General features: G+C 39.1%; 3 protein-coding genes across 4 annotated transcripts in view; 2 read left to right on the top strand and 1 right to left on the bottom strand.

Annotated features, from left to right (window-relative positions):
- The window catches only part of LOC111334291 (dedicator of cytokinesis protein 1), a 64,777-nt gene extending 54,958 nt beyond the window's left edge, over positions 1-9,819 (top strand). Inside the window, exons 45-59 of one of the 2 annotated variants that reach the window (XM_022939986.2) lie at positions 1-12; positions 830-919; positions 1,527-1,631; positions 2,064-2,150; positions 3,112-3,166; positions 3,682-3,763; positions 3,849-3,933; positions 4,378-4,464; positions 4,883-5,059; positions 5,578-5,661; positions 5,763-5,888; positions 6,683-6,840; positions 7,734-7,872; positions 8,497-8,691; positions 9,264-9,819. The exon at positions 1-12 is cut by the window's left edge and continues 99 nt beyond it. In XM_022939986.2, the coding sequence (XP_022795721.2) occupies positions 1-12; positions 830-919; positions 1,527-1,631; positions 2,064-2,150; positions 3,112-3,166; positions 3,682-3,763; positions 3,849-3,933; positions 4,378-4,464; positions 4,883-5,059; positions 5,578-5,661; positions 5,763-5,888; positions 6,683-6,840; positions 7,734-7,872; positions 8,497-8,691; positions 9,264-9,350 (1,569 nt within the window). In that variant the 3' untranslated portion in view covers positions 9,351-9,819. The remainder of the gene's footprint in view (positions 13-829; positions 920-1,526; positions 1,632-2,063; positions 2,151-3,111; positions 3,167-3,681; positions 3,764-3,848; positions 3,934-4,377; positions 4,465-4,882; positions 5,060-5,577; positions 5,662-5,762; positions 5,889-6,682; positions 6,841-7,733; positions 7,873-8,496; positions 8,692-9,263) is intronic. The other variant, XM_088751445.1, reaches the window with a different exon arrangement.
- Positions 9,820-11,428: 1,609 nt separating this feature from the next.
- Positions 11,429-13,202, top strand: LOC111334299 (uncharacterized). Its single transcript, XM_022940005.2, has one exon. It carries the CDS (start codon positions 11,583-11,585, stop codon positions 12,492-12,494), a length of 912 nt encoding a protein of 303 aa, XP_022795740.2. The 5' UTR covers positions 11,429-11,582; the 3' UTR covers positions 12,495-13,202.
- A 2,736-nt stretch (positions 13,203-15,938) lies between these two features.
- LOC111334290 (H/ACA ribonucleoprotein complex subunit 2-like protein) overlaps positions 15,939-17,500 on the bottom strand; it is a 1,759-nt gene continuing 197 nt past the window's right edge. The window contains exons 1-4 of the mRNA XM_022939985.2: positions 17,486-17,500; positions 17,136-17,205; positions 16,809-16,914; positions 15,939-16,206 (exon numbers count right to left, since the gene is read on the bottom strand). The exon at positions 17,486-17,500 is cut by the window's right edge and continues 197 nt beyond it. Coding sequence (XP_022795720.2) covers positions 16,081-16,206; positions 16,809-16,914; positions 17,136-17,205; positions 17,486-17,500 — 317 coding nt within the window. The 3' untranslated portion in view covers positions 15,939-16,080. The remainder of the gene's footprint in view (positions 16,207-16,808; positions 16,915-17,135; positions 17,206-17,485) is intronic.

Below are 17,500 nucleotides of genomic sequence, written 5' to 3' on the forward strand. Positions count from 1 at the left end.
GACAAAGGAAAGGTAAGTCCACTCTTGCATTCTTTATGGGCGCGCACTTTTTAGAACGCTACACTAATGTTTGTTTCTGGTGCTGTCATTGTTAATATCAAGACTCAGAAAGAGGTTTTTTCCTATTTTGAATCACCAGATATTTTTTCCTTCTATTAACAAGGGATTCAAAAAGTATCACCTTGTTGGTTAGAGTAGTTCTTATAGCAGTATGTACACTAGATTGATCTTCGATAGAGAGACTTGGCTAAGATTCTGAGTTCTCTGCTAACTGAATGACTTAGAACCCCGTCGACCCTTGTAGAGGTTGTTGTGTTTCTGTTTCGCAAGCGACTGGGTACAGGGGTTTCAATAACTTTTTTCATAAGCGGCTGCCATTGTGATAGAGGGCTGGACCTGAGGCGAAACCCAGACATAAGAGCCTGTTTGCAAGCTAACCAGACAGCGGTAAGAGGTCAGATAATTAAACGAGCAGTACCTCCTTTCCGGTGAAGTCCGTCTCACAAGTCGAAAAAAGAAAATCAGCGAACAAAAATTGCCGCTAGCGCGCCGCGGGGAACTCTCGAGGTGACGCCCATGCGCCGTAGGAGCTCCATAAGTGAGGCGCTCGAGCTGATATTTTTTTTGACTCGCAAGACTTCGCCGAAAAGAAGATACTGCTCGTGGTCTATCAGATAATTGGCAGTGGTAGACCGCCGGTAACTGGCTATTAATGAAACCCCTGTCAGTTATTATCTGTTCTATCACGAGAGCGCCATCACTCGGACTCAACAGTAAGTTTGTTTTGACTTATATCGACACGAAACTGAGTTGCTTCTTGTATTCATAGTGCTGGGAGTATGCCATTAAACTGTGCAAAGAACTTGCCATCCTGTATGAGGAACAGACGTTTGATTTCATTCAGCTCAGCCAAATCATGGTGAGATACGCACGTCCTAGTATTCGAGAAATAAAGTACTATGTCACTTATTTTCTATATATGTACCAAACAAATCATTAGGTAAACTGAGGCAAACTTATGTAATCTTAATTTACTTTTGACACTCGAGTTTTCCAACGTCGCGTCCACTAGGGCCGTCACTGTTCCCTGGAAGAGTAAGGGGACGTTGACTATTCCCTAGACTAGCCTGGTTTAAAAACGATGTTTTAATGTTGTAGTATATACATGGGTCACTGAGAGCGAAGTTGAAATTTGTGTAAAATATGGTTTGGTACGTGTTGTGATTGAATTCTTTCAATGCAAAGTTTGTTATTAAGATTATCCATATCATCTGCAGCATTAGTGTAAGTGTAACTAGTTGTATTTTAAGTAGTGTTATGTGTGTTTTTAAATGGTCAAAAGCTTTTTTCCAGCTTTTCCCAGTGATGCTCCTTGCGAACCTGGTGACCTTTGTACTCCCTTTTCTTTCTTCCCACCATGTGATACCCCCTCCCCTCCCCTCCCCTCCACCCTATCTCTTGTCATCTTGTTTTCCTTTAATTTTCCCCTCGCTCACTTTGTTATCGTTTTCATATTGTCTTTCTAGAAGAAACAAGCCAGGTTTTACGATAACATCATCAAGGTCGTCCGCGGGGATCCAGAATACTTCAAGGTTGCCTTTTATGGTCTTGGTTTCCCGACATTCCTAAGGGTAAGTGCCGCAACTGTTGAACTTCTTAACTTGCGCTACGGGTAGCTTTTAATTTCTGTAATGTTGGTCTGTGAGTGCTTATGGAGAGGGAATTGCTTTTTATACTGGACTTTATCGTTCATCAGATAGTTTTGAGGAAAACAGTCAATTAGCGATTAGGGAAATTTTCATGATGTCTCTCAATAACGAGTTTACTTTTTTTCGCCAATATGCAACTTTACTCATTGATTTCGTTGAAGTGTTTTCTTTTACGTCCCTGCGAATGAATTTGCGATAAAATTCAACGTTTATCAAAGTAGTTTAATAATATCGTTTCTTTACCTGTTTGTTTGAGTGCATTTTTTTTAAGTTGACATAGAGCAAATGATTTTATTCAAGTCTTATAAAGTGATAACATAGCATAAAAGGATTGTCTCTTTTTTTTTTCTTCAGAACAAAGTGTTTGTGTATCGTGGCAAGGAGTACGAGAGAATCGGCGAGTTTGTCGTTCGAATTCAAAGTCAGTACCCCAGCGCTCAGGTATGGAGGCAAACAGTGTTCATATCTGCAACTCAAAATGATGATTCAGTTGGTTTTTGGAGATACTTTTTGTATTTTGTTGTGTTCCTCATAGTCTGTCAACATAAATGGGATGGAAAGCCATACTGATATTCCTAAGCTGTGTAAGAAGTGATAATGTTAATCAGCCATTTTTGTGTCGTGAAAATTAACTGGTCCTCAGGCAGAGTATAATTTAACTCTTTGCACCTTAATATCAGTATGTACATTCTCTATACTGTTTTTGAAACATTTCCCAAGATGCTGACAAGGAGAATGTGTTGAATAATCAAGAGCATCTTTAGTTCGTGATCATTTCCTTAAGGCCTACTCTGGGACCTTAAGGTGCCTTAAGTCGCCTTTAAGTCGCCTAAAGTCGCCTTAAGTCGCCTCAAGTTGCCTTAAGTCGCTATGGGTTACGCAATGTTATAAGGGTTCCACTCTTCCCAGTTCACCCCACTCTAATCATATTATGTTTATTGCAAGGGATTCTGTAATCATTTTTAAGGTTTATGGAGAGACTGTTGCCAACTTTGATTTTATCACTTCAGACAAATAAAATCGCTTTAAGTCGCATTAAATCGCCCGAAGTCGCGATGTTTTTTCTTCCAATTTTGCTTAAGTCGCCTTAAATCGCCCAAAGATACGGCAGCCATGACGTAAGGCCCCTGAGTAGGCCTTCCTTAAATTCTCGTGACCTCAATGTGTGATTCATGGGTGATACTGTTAAGGAGATATTAGATTGGAGAGGACCTGAAGGGGCTAACGCATATCTTATTATTCTCTAGCCTTTTCGTTTAGTTCGCCAGATTATTTTATACATGTTTGAAGTGTAACCTGAGATGGGCCTTTCCTTTTATTGTGCGCATCAGAGCATCCATTATTCAAGAAGCTAAGATTTGATTTGGTGAAATAATCAAGGTTTTATTTCTTGTATTTGCAGATTCTCAAAATGAGGGACGCTATTACCAATGACATCACGCATTCCATGCAACAGTGTATCCTTTCCACTTGCAGTTTGACTTGAGGGAGGAGAGAGTGGTTTATTTTACAACCTTTTGTCTGATGATCCTATGAGGGACTTTCCTGAGATATAGGAAATAAATCGCTCTGATCATCCATTCTATTCTAATGTTAGCAGGCAATAACGATTGAAAAAATATGAAAATACTCAAACTAAACACAGACTTTCCTGAGATATAGGAATTAAGGCGCCCTGATCATCCATTTTATTCTACTGTTAGCAGGCAATAACGATTGAAAAAATATGAAAATACTCAAAATAAACACAGGCAAAAGCCAGGAACTGATGGGCGAATTTGGAGAAGAATAAGACGGACTTCATTTTGACTGGTCCACTTCTTAAATAGTGGTCCAGGCTTTATTTTTTTAAACTTGTTTAGTTTCTATTGAACGTAGGTGTACTGAATTAGAAACTCGTCGACCTCCCTACTCCCCATCTTCTTCTCTTTTATTTGACATGGACTATTGTTGCTATCCTTGACGTCACCAGTCCTCCAAATCAACAAAGTTGACCCAGTTCCAGTGGAGAAACGGAAATTCCGGAGGAAGAACATTTTGGAGCAGATAACTAAGTAATTTTTTAACAACAACTTTCTCAGTCGTTTCCGATGTTTCTTCTGTTTCGCTAAAATCAATCCTGTCGTCACTTTCCGTCAGATTCTACGAGGTGAACAATGTGAATCATTTCCAGTTCTCCAGAGGAGTGCATAAAGGACAGGTTAACAAGGACAACGAATTCTCGGTGAGCCACCTCTTGTCCTTAATCAGGGTCTGTCGGATGCTTTGGCGAGCAAGGCTAAATCTTAAAGGAAAATTTGTTTTTACCAACTGAATTAATACAGTAAATTGTCCATTGTAAAGATATTCTAAAGTTGACGTCTTGACCGTTAGCCCTTCTTCCGACGCTCTGACCAAGGGTTAACGCTTAAAACTTCGGCTTAAAAAACCCTTTACATTATCTCGTATTGCCCCCTCTCCCCTCCCTCCCCCTCCCTCCCCCTTCCTCCCCCTCCCACCGAATTATCGTGGGGACTCAAATTTATTCTTTGTTGCACTTATATGGTTGTGACCTTTAGATCGAGGGGGGAAAGATTTCTTTGTTAGTCGTGAAACAAACTAAAAAAGAAGGCTTTTGAATTTTTCCTAACTATGTGGATTCGGAGAACTGATGTGTTTCCTATTGCAGACGCTGTGGCTGGAAAGAACGACTATTTATACCAAATTCACGTTTCCTGGAATTTTGTGTTGGTTCGAGGCAACTTCCATTGAGATGGTCTGTTCAATTCTTCATGTGTTGTTCTCGCATTATAAAATTTTTTTGTTCATCTTTCGGTGGTTTGATTAATTTTGATTTGGTGCATGCTTCCATTTGGAGAAAAATATAACTTTTTTGTGGGTAGTGCACGGAAATAACATCACCCATATTGCCGTCGGCTATGAGTGAGTGAGTGAGTGAGAGAGATATTGTAAGAGTGTAAGCCTGTAATGCATACGTGAATTTCGAGTTTATAGTTACTATCACGTCGTTCTTTTAATTTAGTTTGGTATATGTTATTTTTTCGCCCTGTTTTTTTTTTTTTTTTGAGCAGCCTTAGAATCACCTACACTTAGATAGCCTGGGTAACTCACCGTGGTTATTTTACTGGACGGAGTGGTAATCGTGGTTTTTGATTGTCCTTTTTTGTACGTAGGAGGAACTGAGTCCTGTGCAGAATGCTTTGGAGACAATGGAATCTGCTAACAAGCAGCTACGAGCTCTAATTGGTCGCCACAATGTGGACCCAAATCTGAACATCAATCCCTTGAGTATGAAACTTGGTGGAATTATTGATGCAGCTGTCATGGGAGGAGTCAGTAATTATGAAAAGGTCGGATATATTTAACAATTATTCCACGAGCGTGCATTGGATATGAGTTGGCTATAATCATCTCATATCCAACAAGCACGAGTGGAATAATTGTTTTATTAAAAAAAACGCCCCCAAGATGTTAGACAAATCTTCTCGACTTTATTTTGTAAGAAGAAACTGGATGTTACAGTGTACAGATATTAGATTATGGTATATTGGCTCATGTACCATGATGGCTAAGCCAATAAAAAGTCTTGAATTGCATTATCCAATGATCCAGCTTTTAATAATAAACTGTTAGCCTCTCTTCGTACACAGTTACAAGCTAATCTTTCCTGTAGGGGCTTCTCCAGTTTTATTAAGCCGAAAAGGGAGAAAAGCTCTTTTAACGATTAGAATATCACCCCTGATTTCAAACCGCCAGTCGTGTAAAAAAATGTTATTTAGGTTACATGTAAACAAGCGCAAGAAGGTTTACACGTTTAGCGGTTAAGAGTCGTGCACTTACAAAGGTCGTGTTCCTTGCTTCATTTCAGGCATTTCTTACTCCTGAATATATCAAAAACAACCCTGATTACGAACCTTACGTGGAGAAACTCAAGGAATTGATAGTTGATCAGGTGAGAGCTGGAAATAAAATTGAACACAAAATTGATCACTGATCTCATTCCTTTGGGCAAAATATAGTGAAAATACTGTGTATGTGGTTTGATTTGAGTAGGTGGACATTTTGGAGGAAGGAATGGTACTACACGGAAGTCGTGTCTCAGCTGATCTGAAACCTTTCCATGAAAACCTCGAGAAACGTTTCAAAGAAATGAAGGTTAAGACAGCATCCATTAAAAAGGTGAGCGCGTGAGAAAAAAGGTCTGCTACACCTCTTTATTCAATTTGTATCCTGGATTAGCCATCCTGCGCATAGTTAACTATGTCCTGCGCCATGTAGCAAATGAACGGAGAAATAACGTGGGGCTGGAACAAGTCTGGAATAGTGCGATATTATTATTATATGACCCGTACGGCCCTATGCGCGCTTTTATTGTAAATCATTTGACAAAAATGCCCGTATAGTACGAGGGCTGTACCCTATGGCGTATATTGGGTCGAAAAGCCGTAAAGGTTTGCGAGATGCGAGATAAAAGAAGAAAAGAAAAAAAAAGGAAGAAGTAATGTTCGTATGATGAAATGTTTATTGACTGTGTTTGGTTGAGCCAGGCGAAAAAATATTAGAGATTTAGCGCCACGTTTACGTGAAACGGCAAACGTCAGCTTTCCCTTTCACGTTCACGCAAAATAGGTGCCCTTGTACGACCTACAAGGAATAGTTTTGGTGCCCTCTTTCCGGCAATTAAGTTCTACTCTGTGTGGAGAAAATCTTACGTAAACGGCAAATGCGAAACAGGTTACTTTCACGTAGAAACGGTAAAGCCGAACTGGGAAATGCGAGAAAATGGCTGGAAAAACGTGGTCACTCTCGCCGTTCACGTTTCACGTCAACGCGGTGCTAAATTTCTCCAGTTGCTCTCGGTCATGGCGCACGTTCCTTGTTGCGTTCCTCATGACCTCTGATAAAATATTTTCCCGCCTGGCCCTGCCACTCAGTCACTATATACACTGGTATAAAATATTTTATTTACACAGGCCCGCGCAAGCATCTCCAGTAACCCACGGACACCAGACGCCCCTCCCTTTGGAGAACGGTCGATGACAGTTGTTCGAAGGTCACGTGATGGCAAGCCTATTGTATCCGGCCGAGACAGCCTAGATCAGATGCACCAGACGTATAGCGGATGGACAGAGTAAGTTTGATCTTCTTCGAATCCATTCTGCTTTAACTGCGCTTCTTATCGAGGTACTGTAAGATTCTGGGGCGACAGAAAGCTTACAATGCTCCAATGTTCTTATCCCAAACACACTCCTCGTTTATTTTCGTTCTCTAAGGGTAAGGTAAGACACTTTGGTCTCCGTATCGTGGTTCTTCAATTTTTCTTTTTGTGTGGCATGTAAAGCTTTTAGATGTCCACCGTGATTTTCGTAGAAAATTGTGTGCTCCTGGTTCTTTTTTTGGATTCTTAAATTTTCTTGTAATTGTTATCTGGGGGAAGAAGACGTTGTGTATCGTTCGCTGGTCGCAAGCTTCAAAATGCTCCCAAAGATCCAGGTGGAGTGCAACCTTTGCCTCTAAAGTTCAAGGATACTTCCTCTCTCCTCCAATGTCGTTCTCTCCCTTCCTTCTCTCCACTCCTGTTTCCTTCACTTTTGTTTAAGGGTGAGACCAAATACAATCATTCAACTTTGAAATGGGAACTAGGTGTGCTGAAAAGGATATGTTAAGGTTTTTGTTGGTATTTCGTAGGTTTTAACTCGAAGTTCTTCGCATTTTCCGGCAGTTTGTTGAACACCATGATATTCCACTACATGGATTTCTCATATGATGTTAGTTTTGTGGAGAGTAGCTAGTCTTAGTTACTTTTAGAATACATTAAAACAGTTGATAGCATTGAAGGTGTGCTCTGATTGGCTACTCATACTCCGAATACCCTTTTTATTATTTCACTGTTCTAGTATAGACCAAAACAAATGTTCGCCACAGTGTCAGTGGTAATTTTCCACTGACTAGCCAACTTTACTTCGGTGAATAGCTGTCAAGAGATTGTTATTTGGGTTTCCTCACACGTATACATTCTTTCAGCCCTTTGGTTTCCACGGGCGATGGAAACAGTGCAAACAATCCCCCTCCTCTTCCGGTGAAGTCTATGACCATGTCCAGTCCAGCGGGCCGTCCACAGAGGAGAAAAACAGTGGAGGTCTTTTCGCACAGTGACGAAGGGGTAAATATTCAACAGGGAGATTGCTTCTTGAAACAAAAGTAATATAAATAGCAATTTGTTGCGAAAATAAGATAAACTGGTGGAGCAAATAATCTTAAATTCTCAAAGATCTTGTCTCGTTGGGGGCTAACCAGTTGGCGCGGGACTTAAACTCGGGACAACAGAACAGACTAGCTCAAGAATAACATTTCACTTAAAATGGGTCTCGGTCTACAACCTGGACATTCAAAAACAGGTACATGTTATTTTGTCATGATTTTGTGTCTAGAAACAGAAGAAAAGGGTCCTAGTGCTTCTCGGTAGCACGGTATACCATAGTCTAAGAGAGTGGACGCAGCTTTCCAAATGGTAGTTGTTCTAATCAGTAACTGGATGAACTATTGTTTCTTACCCAAACTGTTTCCAACAATTGTGAGTTTGATTGTACTGATATGTTGGCGGTGGGTCGTCCCCCCTATTCCGGCTATTTTACTTCAAACGTGCTTTCAAACCCTTTATTTTACATAAAAAAAAGTGTGTGTGTGTGTGTGTGCGTGCGCGCGTGCGTGTGTGAACGTGATAAATCTAATTAAGGCTGTAAGCAATTCTTGACTGAGCGTTTGAAACAATTTTCTTCCGTTCTAGTTTGTGAACACAGTGAGTCCTTTGTCAGAAATCGCTCCCCCCAAACCTCCTCGACCATCTCCCCAGGCACACCAACCGGCTCCAGAACTGCCACAAAAGACACAGAAAACTATTTTGCGGAAGAAGTCTGCTGACGTACATCAGCGCTCCAGCACTGAATCCAGTGGATCAGACGGTACTGAGCAGGCAGAGCAGGTAATCACTTACAGATATCAATCTGCTACTTGTTCGAATCTTATCCAGTCAGATTTTTCTACTTGCCTCGAAGTAAATTTGTGAAAGCCAAAAGATGATATTGTTTGTTGCAAGACAGCACAGATAGTCTGGCACTGATTTCTCTGCCAAGCGTTGTACGACGCGGAATCCTTCTCTAGTGTGTTAAGCCGCCCAGGGAGAAATTGTCTTCTAAGAACAAAGGGAATTTGTTCAAAGTACCTTCACGTTACAAAAAGCTAGCAATCTCCAAAGGAAAAACTTGCAAGTCTCTGGTTAAACCAGACGACGTTGTTTGGTTCAACATCATCTCTGTCTTCATCGTCATTGTTTTGAAAACTTTAAATAATTGATTCTAATTTAAACTTATCAGTCTGACTCCAGAGATCCCAGGCAGCAGCCCTTGATGCATTGAGCGGTTCTTTCATGGAAAGCAAACAATTGCCAACCGCGATGCAATACGTTTCGTCTTTGTTTACGTTTATTCATGATCTTTCGTCGTATAATGTTTCCATTGATAACTTGTAGTTCCTATTTCCCGTCTTCTTTTCTAGTCTCCAGCCCTTCCGCCGCGCGCGTCCACGATTTTACAGCCAAAAGGTTCGCCACCAGTACCTCCGAAGGCCCAGAAGAATCGATGAACGTATAAGCGTATTTAACGACCTATCTACGGACAGATGATGATGAAGAATTCCTTTGTGCGAGGCTGAATTTCGAACTCTTAATATTTGATTGTTAATTCTCGTTTAATGTCTGCTGCGCTTTATGGCTAGTTTTCTAGCCAAGTTTTTTACAAGGTTATTACGATGTTTTTGTTACTTGTAAAATATTTCGAAGTAGTTAATGAAATTTTCTCTACTCTTCTAAAACATGTGGATATTTTTTCATTACTATATGTCGCATAGTATTTTTTTACCAATCTAACATTTCAGAGTTGTTATAATGTACTTAACTTTTGTTGAGTTTATGGCATTCAGTTTTGTGTCTGTAAGTCACGAACAAATACAAACATATTTTTTTACGAAATGAAAATATGGCACCCAGGCCAGTAGAGAGCTAATCAAAAATTATCTGTGATATTTGTTTAAATAACGTTTAAACGCCATGTAATAGTGTTGTTGCCGTTTCTCCTAAAACAATTTTGTAGAGAGAAAAACCTAATTTTTCTCCTCTTACAATCAGATTGTTCTCCAGCACTATTAGGTGACTGTAAGGTACATTCCTTCTATTTTATTCGAGCTCTGATTGGCTGGATATTTGAATTTCAACTTTCTTTTAGATAAACGTGATACAACATGCCTCATCTTGTTAAGCTGAAAGACAAATATTAGTGTGCTAATCAGTGTTATTTTTTAACCAACACATGTAACTACGGAGAGAACTACAAACAAAAAGCAGTATTAAAATAGTTGTATGTGGTTTGTAAACGTGGTGAGCCTTCGATATCGATCAGGTTAATTACAAATAGCCATAGTGATTTTCATTTATTCCATATTTTCATTCTGTGCATTGCAGAGAAATATTTCATGAAGCAGGCAGTTCAATTTTAGTTCTCTCTTGTTTAGATTTCTTGGTGGTGGCTTTTGTATAAAGGAAAGAGAAATTAAAAAAAAAAGAAATTTGTTTGTGATTTTAGGTTTAAACAGTGACGCATGTTACAAAGCGCTTACTTGGTCTTACTCGTGTGACACTTGCAGCTGTTTACATGAGCGTGACGTAAGAACTATATTCATTTAGCTGCGTCCAGGGCCGCTGAGGTCTCATGGACTGTTACTTTGTTATCAAAGCCAGTTCGTCGCTATTATCACAAGTTGGCTATCAAGCTAGGATAACGACAAATTACAGAGCCTATTTTGCATATAATTCCAGTCGGAATGACATCCAACGATCGACAAATGGTAATTGAACTCGGTTAAGATTAGGATTGAACTGCTATTTCTTTCTACTGTAACAATTAGTAAACGATATCTTTTTTTTTCTGCCAGCAGTGGTCTAATGCATAATGATGCTCAACCTTTTGTGACATAGAAATTCTGACGCACCTTTTTTAACAATTAATTAGCCAGTCAGTATTTCCATGAACGAGTCACCTCATTTGATCCGGCTACAAAGCAATTAACCAGCGGGAAGGTTTCTTCATGGAAAAATCAAAATGACGAAAAGCTGTTATCAAGATTTCCGATGAAGGTTTCAAAGATGGACCTCAGAGAAGTCGACACCTCGCAAAACTGAACAGCTAGCCGTGTCAAGAAAGATGTTCACTTTATTTTCTTTTTTGGTATTTTAATTCGGTTCAACATTCTATTTACTTAGCATACATTAGCTAATACAGATAAAAATTTAATTTAAGGTGTTGGCGACGTCAAATTCAATTGTGAAAGACTGAAGGAAACTTTTTTTCAGCAGGACAAAAGCTAGTAGTTAAGAAAAAAAATCCTCGAACTTATTTGACTGAAATTTGCAAAAAAAAATCAATCGGCCACTCTCATTAAAATGCTGATTGCCGTTCGCTACAAAAACCCGACATTGCTTTTGTTTATAATAATTCTGTACCGTTTGATTGACTGCTTTCGTAATTGGCGCCCTGTCAAGACGCACCTGGTGCGCAAATCCCTCAGCCAATCATCGGCCATGTTTTGATGTCCTCTTGTATTTCTGGCACAATCATCCGATCGAGTCCTCAAGAAATTTACATATGATATATACCTTTCAACAAATGAAAGTTTTAAGAACTCAGTGCTGCGACGCCCAGTATTAGAAATGTGTTCACACTTCACTGCACGTGTCTTTTAGCTTATTCGTTTCGCTAGTAACGGAAATTTTTCCCAGTGCATCACTAGATAAACCTTAGCTAACGAAAGTGTTGATAAGCAATGTGCAACATGAACCGGTGCGCTGTGGCTTTCCTTACAATCATTGCGTTTCTCGTCTTCGCTGGGGCAGCTGTTTTCTTCTACTTTGGCCAGTACGCAGATGAAAGCATTCTGGATTTCTACATTTACAATCGCACGTTACAGATCTTTCAAAGGTATCCCGTAGAAATAACCCCCGCGGAATGGACATTTTGGACATGGAGCGCTGTCCTTGGATGGCAGCTCCTTTGGCTGTTCTATGCTCTAATTTTGATGTGTCGGCGGCACGGCCCAAAGGTCCTAACTCCATTCTTCTTTGTGTTTACCCTGCTAGCGTTTGGCTTTACTCTTGGATGGGTCATGATGTGGGGTGAAGATCTCATTCACATTGCTCTGGGATTCATTGGTGGTACAGCCGCCTCATTGTTCGTCGCTTTAGCGATCGTCTACAATCGATTTAATAACCTCCGTGACGGAATGAAAAAATTTCCGACCGGCGACCAGATCGCGATGGAAGTGCTTGTTATTAACGGAATAGGCATGTACGCGTCTTGGGCGCTGTACAACTCCTTCCAACAAACCGCAATTGTTTTGAAGTACACAGCTGAAGTGGAAGATGAGATTGCCTGCACTATAGTCCTCGCTGGACTCGGGTCGACCATTCTCTTTTGGTTCTGTTTGGATAATTTTGTGTTCTGGAAGTTCACGTTGTACACCTTTACGCCCTACGCACCAATGATTGTCGGCTTCACGGGAACTTTCATGGAGTTCTGGGACGAAGACAAGAGAAATTCGATTTTCAATGCCGCCCTACTGGGAACTACGTCGTTGTTTTTACTGCTAAAAATCGTGCATATCATATGGAGGAGCCGTAGGGATAGCAAGAAAAGTCGACGACATGTTCTAACCGACGAAGAGGAGTTTAAGCTATAGGCGTTTTTCCCACAGACGTGCAGGTGTTACGAAATTTCTCGTTACAGGGAAAATGCAGGAAGCAAGAAAAGAAAAGTGACTTGGTATACAAAACGGATTGCGTGAAGACTCGTGTGCTGAGTGAATTTGAATTTTATTCATTCGTTTACCATAAGACGAAAAAATTAAGCAATTTTTTTAGTCGTTCAATTGTTAATTCGACGATTAAGTCCCATGGGCCATCAAATGCTCTACATTTCGAAATATTTTTTTTATTCATGTGTTGTGCGGTGGACAAACTGTCGAGATTTTGTCGAGAGGTTGAAGCGAAGGTACCGCTAAATATTTTGACCCATCGATTTTTTGCGGGTTGTGTGCTATTCGTTTGTTGACTTTATTAAAATGGCAATCTAAAGAACTTTTTTCGCTAACACAGCGAGTATTTTGCGTCTAAGTTACGCTAGAATGCGCATATGTAAATCTCGTAAAGTATATTTTAACATGTAAATACGCGATAGAGAAGGATCTGAAGGTTTCTGGTAAATCCACTCCCATACGCATAGGATTTAAATAATTGCATATGAATGGAATAATGTGATTGTAAATGAGAATAACAAATCGAGGCGCCCTCGGCTTGTAAGCTTATCGAGTCAAAACTGACCTTATGAATGTAGTGAATTCTCCAAAAAAATGTTTCAAGAATTGTGTCATTAAAGATAACCGCTAGAACACGAGTCTGTTTATTTGTCCGTCAAATATTTGTGTTTAAATTTCACCAACCCATACTAGGAATTTAATACACTTATTTTACGTCTTTCGATAGCAGCAAGAAAACTAAGCTGAGAAATCAACTGGCTTAATAAACGCCTTGGCATTTCTTAAGTTGTATCTCTCTACGGTGTTTGCAGGGTGTGGTGAGAAAAAAACCTCATCGACATGAAAATTTATTTTGCTGGCGGAAAACCATCTGCACGGTAGAAAATGCTCCCAGTCTTCCGCTGTGAAATCATTGGGTTGACGACACCTCTCTAACGAAACCTCACACCTGGAGCCTTGCGCGATCGCACGAATTTTCGCGCGCGTATTTGAGGCATCTCGCGTGTTGGACAGCAAGCACACAATTTTTGTCAAGATTTTTATACTTCAGAGACTGAAGGCAGTATAAGAAGTATGTCTCGAGAAAACAAGCGATTGATATTAAAAAAAATTGAACAGTTTAACTCAAATAATCATTTACGGTCAGCCGATTATAAGATGTGATAAGCGAATAAGCCGTCAGCTGGAAACATGTCTTCTCCCGAACTTTCTTTACCTATTAGATTAATTACAAAAATATTATTATCTCTACTTGGTGCTGTAGTGATCCATTTTCGCGTTAATCCTGGCCAATCAAAGGATTATCAAACAAATTAGGTATCTCGCGGGTATCGATGTTAAATTAAACGTTCTGAATACCTTTAAATTTTGCTCTTCAAATTCGCTGAGTAAACAGATCATTCTAGTCGTGGTTACTGAGAGCGATAATGGAACAATAGGTTAAAAATAATGGTAGATAAGGAAAAAATGAAGTGATCTTCTGTCTCTGTGACGTGAAATGGAGATAATATTGTATTTGTTTGAAGCTGAAAAACAGAACCGCTTAGGATACATCCACGAACGGGCGATTCAAAACTGTTTTAAGAAGACACCGACAAATACTTCATCTTTGAAATGAGAAAAAAATTAAATTAGATAATTGCTTCTCCTAACTGTCTCCCTTTTATAATCAGTACAGTTTAAACATTTCGGTTGACCTTTCATACTCAACAAAATTTATCTTTTTTTGAAAAATCTATGGAATTTTGAAAAATAAACAATAAAAAACTTGATAAACCTCTTCAGCTTATATTTGTGTTTTGACTATGTAGGCTCTATGGTAATACTCTAGAGAACTCTTTCTTTCAAATTTCCTCTTATTCACATGCATATGCATGCTAAAAGGAAATACCTTTTGTCCTCCTTTGAGAAAGCGAAACGTACAAGCTAAAAAGTTCAAATAGGATAATTTTGTTTCATTTTATATCAGTTACTCCCCCACCTCTCATGAATATCCAGTCACCAGACAACTGCAGAATTTTATTCATACCTCCACCAGTTTACACAACAGAACATCACAACACAGACAACAACAAAAATAAAAACCATCAAATTTCCCTGGTCATTAAAATCTGGGGTCAAGTGACTAATGACTTCAAATTGTGGCAGCCATCCATGTGTCAGTGTTAAGAGGAAACATTTATTGAAGGTACCACTTGACTTTTTTTTTTCCCACTTGGGTATATTCTATGCATTGTGTATAAGCAACACAATAGGCAGTCTAACATAAAAAATAATTTTATGACCAGTTTTGCAAAAGCATCAAAGTGACGGTAAAAGCCCTATGCAGTTAGCTTTCAAATGACCTAAAAATCACCATGCTGAAGAGCAAATTACTACCCTAAATAACCAAAATAAATCAATGTTGCTCAAGTTTTCTCTGAAGTCCAAGTGTGTAATCTGCTCTCCAGTCCAAGGCATTTTTTTACCTTATGATTGCCAACTAGAAAGTGCCTATTCATCAGTGGTGAATTGACAACAAAAGAAATCACTCATCAAATATATACATATACTAAAATTTATTGCAACCGTAGAGTTTGTTGACTCTTCACTAAACTATACTTCAAAATAACTAGAAAAAAGATTTTAAAATGTCTTACACTTAAAACACCTGGTGTATGAATGGGTTGAGTGCCAGATTGTTTCCAGCTGGCAACAGAATGCATCCAGTCAACAATATCTTGTAAATGGGAAATGATTCTGGGTTTTACATTTCATTTATTATATGGGCCCTGGCTTGTGCCAACTTTGCAATAGATACCCTTGACAAACAAATCTGCCATATGTGGTTAGGAGGGTTTCACACATCATATACAATGTAGCATTGGTACAACAGTTTTAGCAATGCTTTTTTCAGCTTTTAAGAAGAAATTACTATACAGTAAACACCCACATATAAGAACACATGATTTTGGAGGCCAGGCTGATCAGGTTCTTATTTATCGGGTGCTTAGTGAAAAATCAGCCTGAAGGTGTTCTTAAATTGTTCTTTAATTTTGTTGTTGGAATTCAGAACTGTAACAATGCAAAAAAAAAAATGCTTGAGATTAAATTAGCATATTTAATGGAAAGAAAATTAATAAATATCGTGACATTATTGTAACAATTAGCCTGCAAAGGAAAATCAGCCTTACTACTAGTTAACTAGTGAACAGAACAAGAAAATACATCTAACATGAAGGGCATGTTAATGTCTTATCCATTTTATAAGAACATTTTATATTTCCACGCTGATTTTGTTCTTATAATAATGGTGCTTTATTTGCAAAATTTCAGCCTGATGTTCTTAATCCATGTGTTCTTATATGCGGGTGTTTGCTGTATACGTTTTGTTCTACTCTTAATAAAGTTCAGTGGTAAGTCAAAAAGACTAGTTATAGAGACTGACCAGGTTTTAGGCTCTCAGGAGTGAATCCCCACCCCCTAAAATCATTGCTGTTACATGAAAGAAATTGATGCTTGTCCGAGAAGATTATAATGGAAGTGGCAAGCTCTTTACTTCTGAAAAACACTCTGTGTAGTTGTCCTTGAAGTCTTCATGGGATTTGACCAACACTATACTTGTGGGTCGTTTGGTTTGACTTGCAGCTCCAAGGTCCTACAAATACACAAATTCATTATCTCAAAGGGTCACTCCTCTTTGATCTCTGTCTCATAAAGTGACTTCATAAAACTCATGAGGCATATCGCTGGGAATCTACATAAGCTCGCCAATGCACACATAGAAGTAGTATCAAAGTTTTGCTCATTAATACAACACCATCACCTAGCTAAGGCTCAAACCAAGAATTTAAATAAATGGTGGTTTCTGGTCATCCAACACCATGTACAAGACCTCTTGCAACTGTCTGTTCTGTTCAGCCTGCGAGCAGGCTCTTGTGTTTTGGTTTCAGGTTGTGGCCCCTTTCTGGGCACAGCCACCTACTTCACCATCACCAGTTATTGAAACCCCAGTGAATCGTACCCAGACCCTATAATCTGGAGTCCACTGAAACACTAGCCCAACACAACTTCTGCTACCAATGCACACAGTTATTAGCTCCACTCCTTACATTCTCAAAGTCTTGGTCTTTTTCTAAAGGCTCTCATAGAAGCCTAAAATAATTGTCAATAAATAACTAATCAGCTCAGATTAGTTAAATTTTACAGTAGTGTAATAATTTCAATAATCCATAAAGAAGAAAAAGTAGTATTACTCACCAATCTTGAGGGTACATAAGCATATGGTATTTTGTTGTCCTCACAGACCACAGGAATATGAGATATGACATCAATGGGGGAGACATCACCAGCAATGACAACAAACCTAAGAGGAAAAGAATGCAACAAGGCAGATGATATCATTTTTACGCACAGAAACATGTTCCACTGTCAATTGCACTTAACGATTTCTTGAGTTTAAATTCACAACTCCTTGCAAAACGTAAATAAAGTAACTAGGACAAACCCTTCAGATAAAAGAGTCTCAACAGATCATAGCAACCATTTACGTGTACAGTAATTGTTCATGATTATCATATTTCTCACCCTTTCTCGCCTTTTCGTAAAGCTTTAGCCACTTCTTTGACTCCTCTTCTCAAACTCTTTGCTTTGGAAGCTAGAGAGAAAGAAAAAGCACACACTTTCAAAGCCTTCCTACATATGTAAATGAGGTGGACGGGTATTTTGAAGTTGCTCCCACTTTACGTACCTCTATCAAACAATTAACAATCTAACTCGCCATTGAGGCTTTTTAACTTGGAAATACTAAAAATTTTATCTTTTAGAAGGTCTAGAACAATTATAGACAGCCCCGAGTACACTTTCATCGCTAGATTGCGGTCAAATCACAATCGTAACCTATGTCAACAAGCCATTTAGGTAAAAACCACGCTTACCTTTCTTCACAGTTT

Source organism: Stylophora pistillata, chromosome 1 (assembly GCF_964205215.1).
Source record: "Stylophora pistillata chromosome 1, jaStyPist1.2, whole genome shotgun sequence".
Lineage (NCBI taxonomy): Eukaryota > Metazoa > Cnidaria > Anthozoa > Scleractinia > Pocilloporidae > Stylophora > Stylophora pistillata.

Bases quoted from the DNA above. Each gene is read 5' to 3' on its own strand.
- LOC111334299 (XM_022940005.2), top strand. From the start codon at position 11,583: ATGTGCAACATGAACCGGTGCGCTGTGGCTTTCCTTACAATCATTGCG.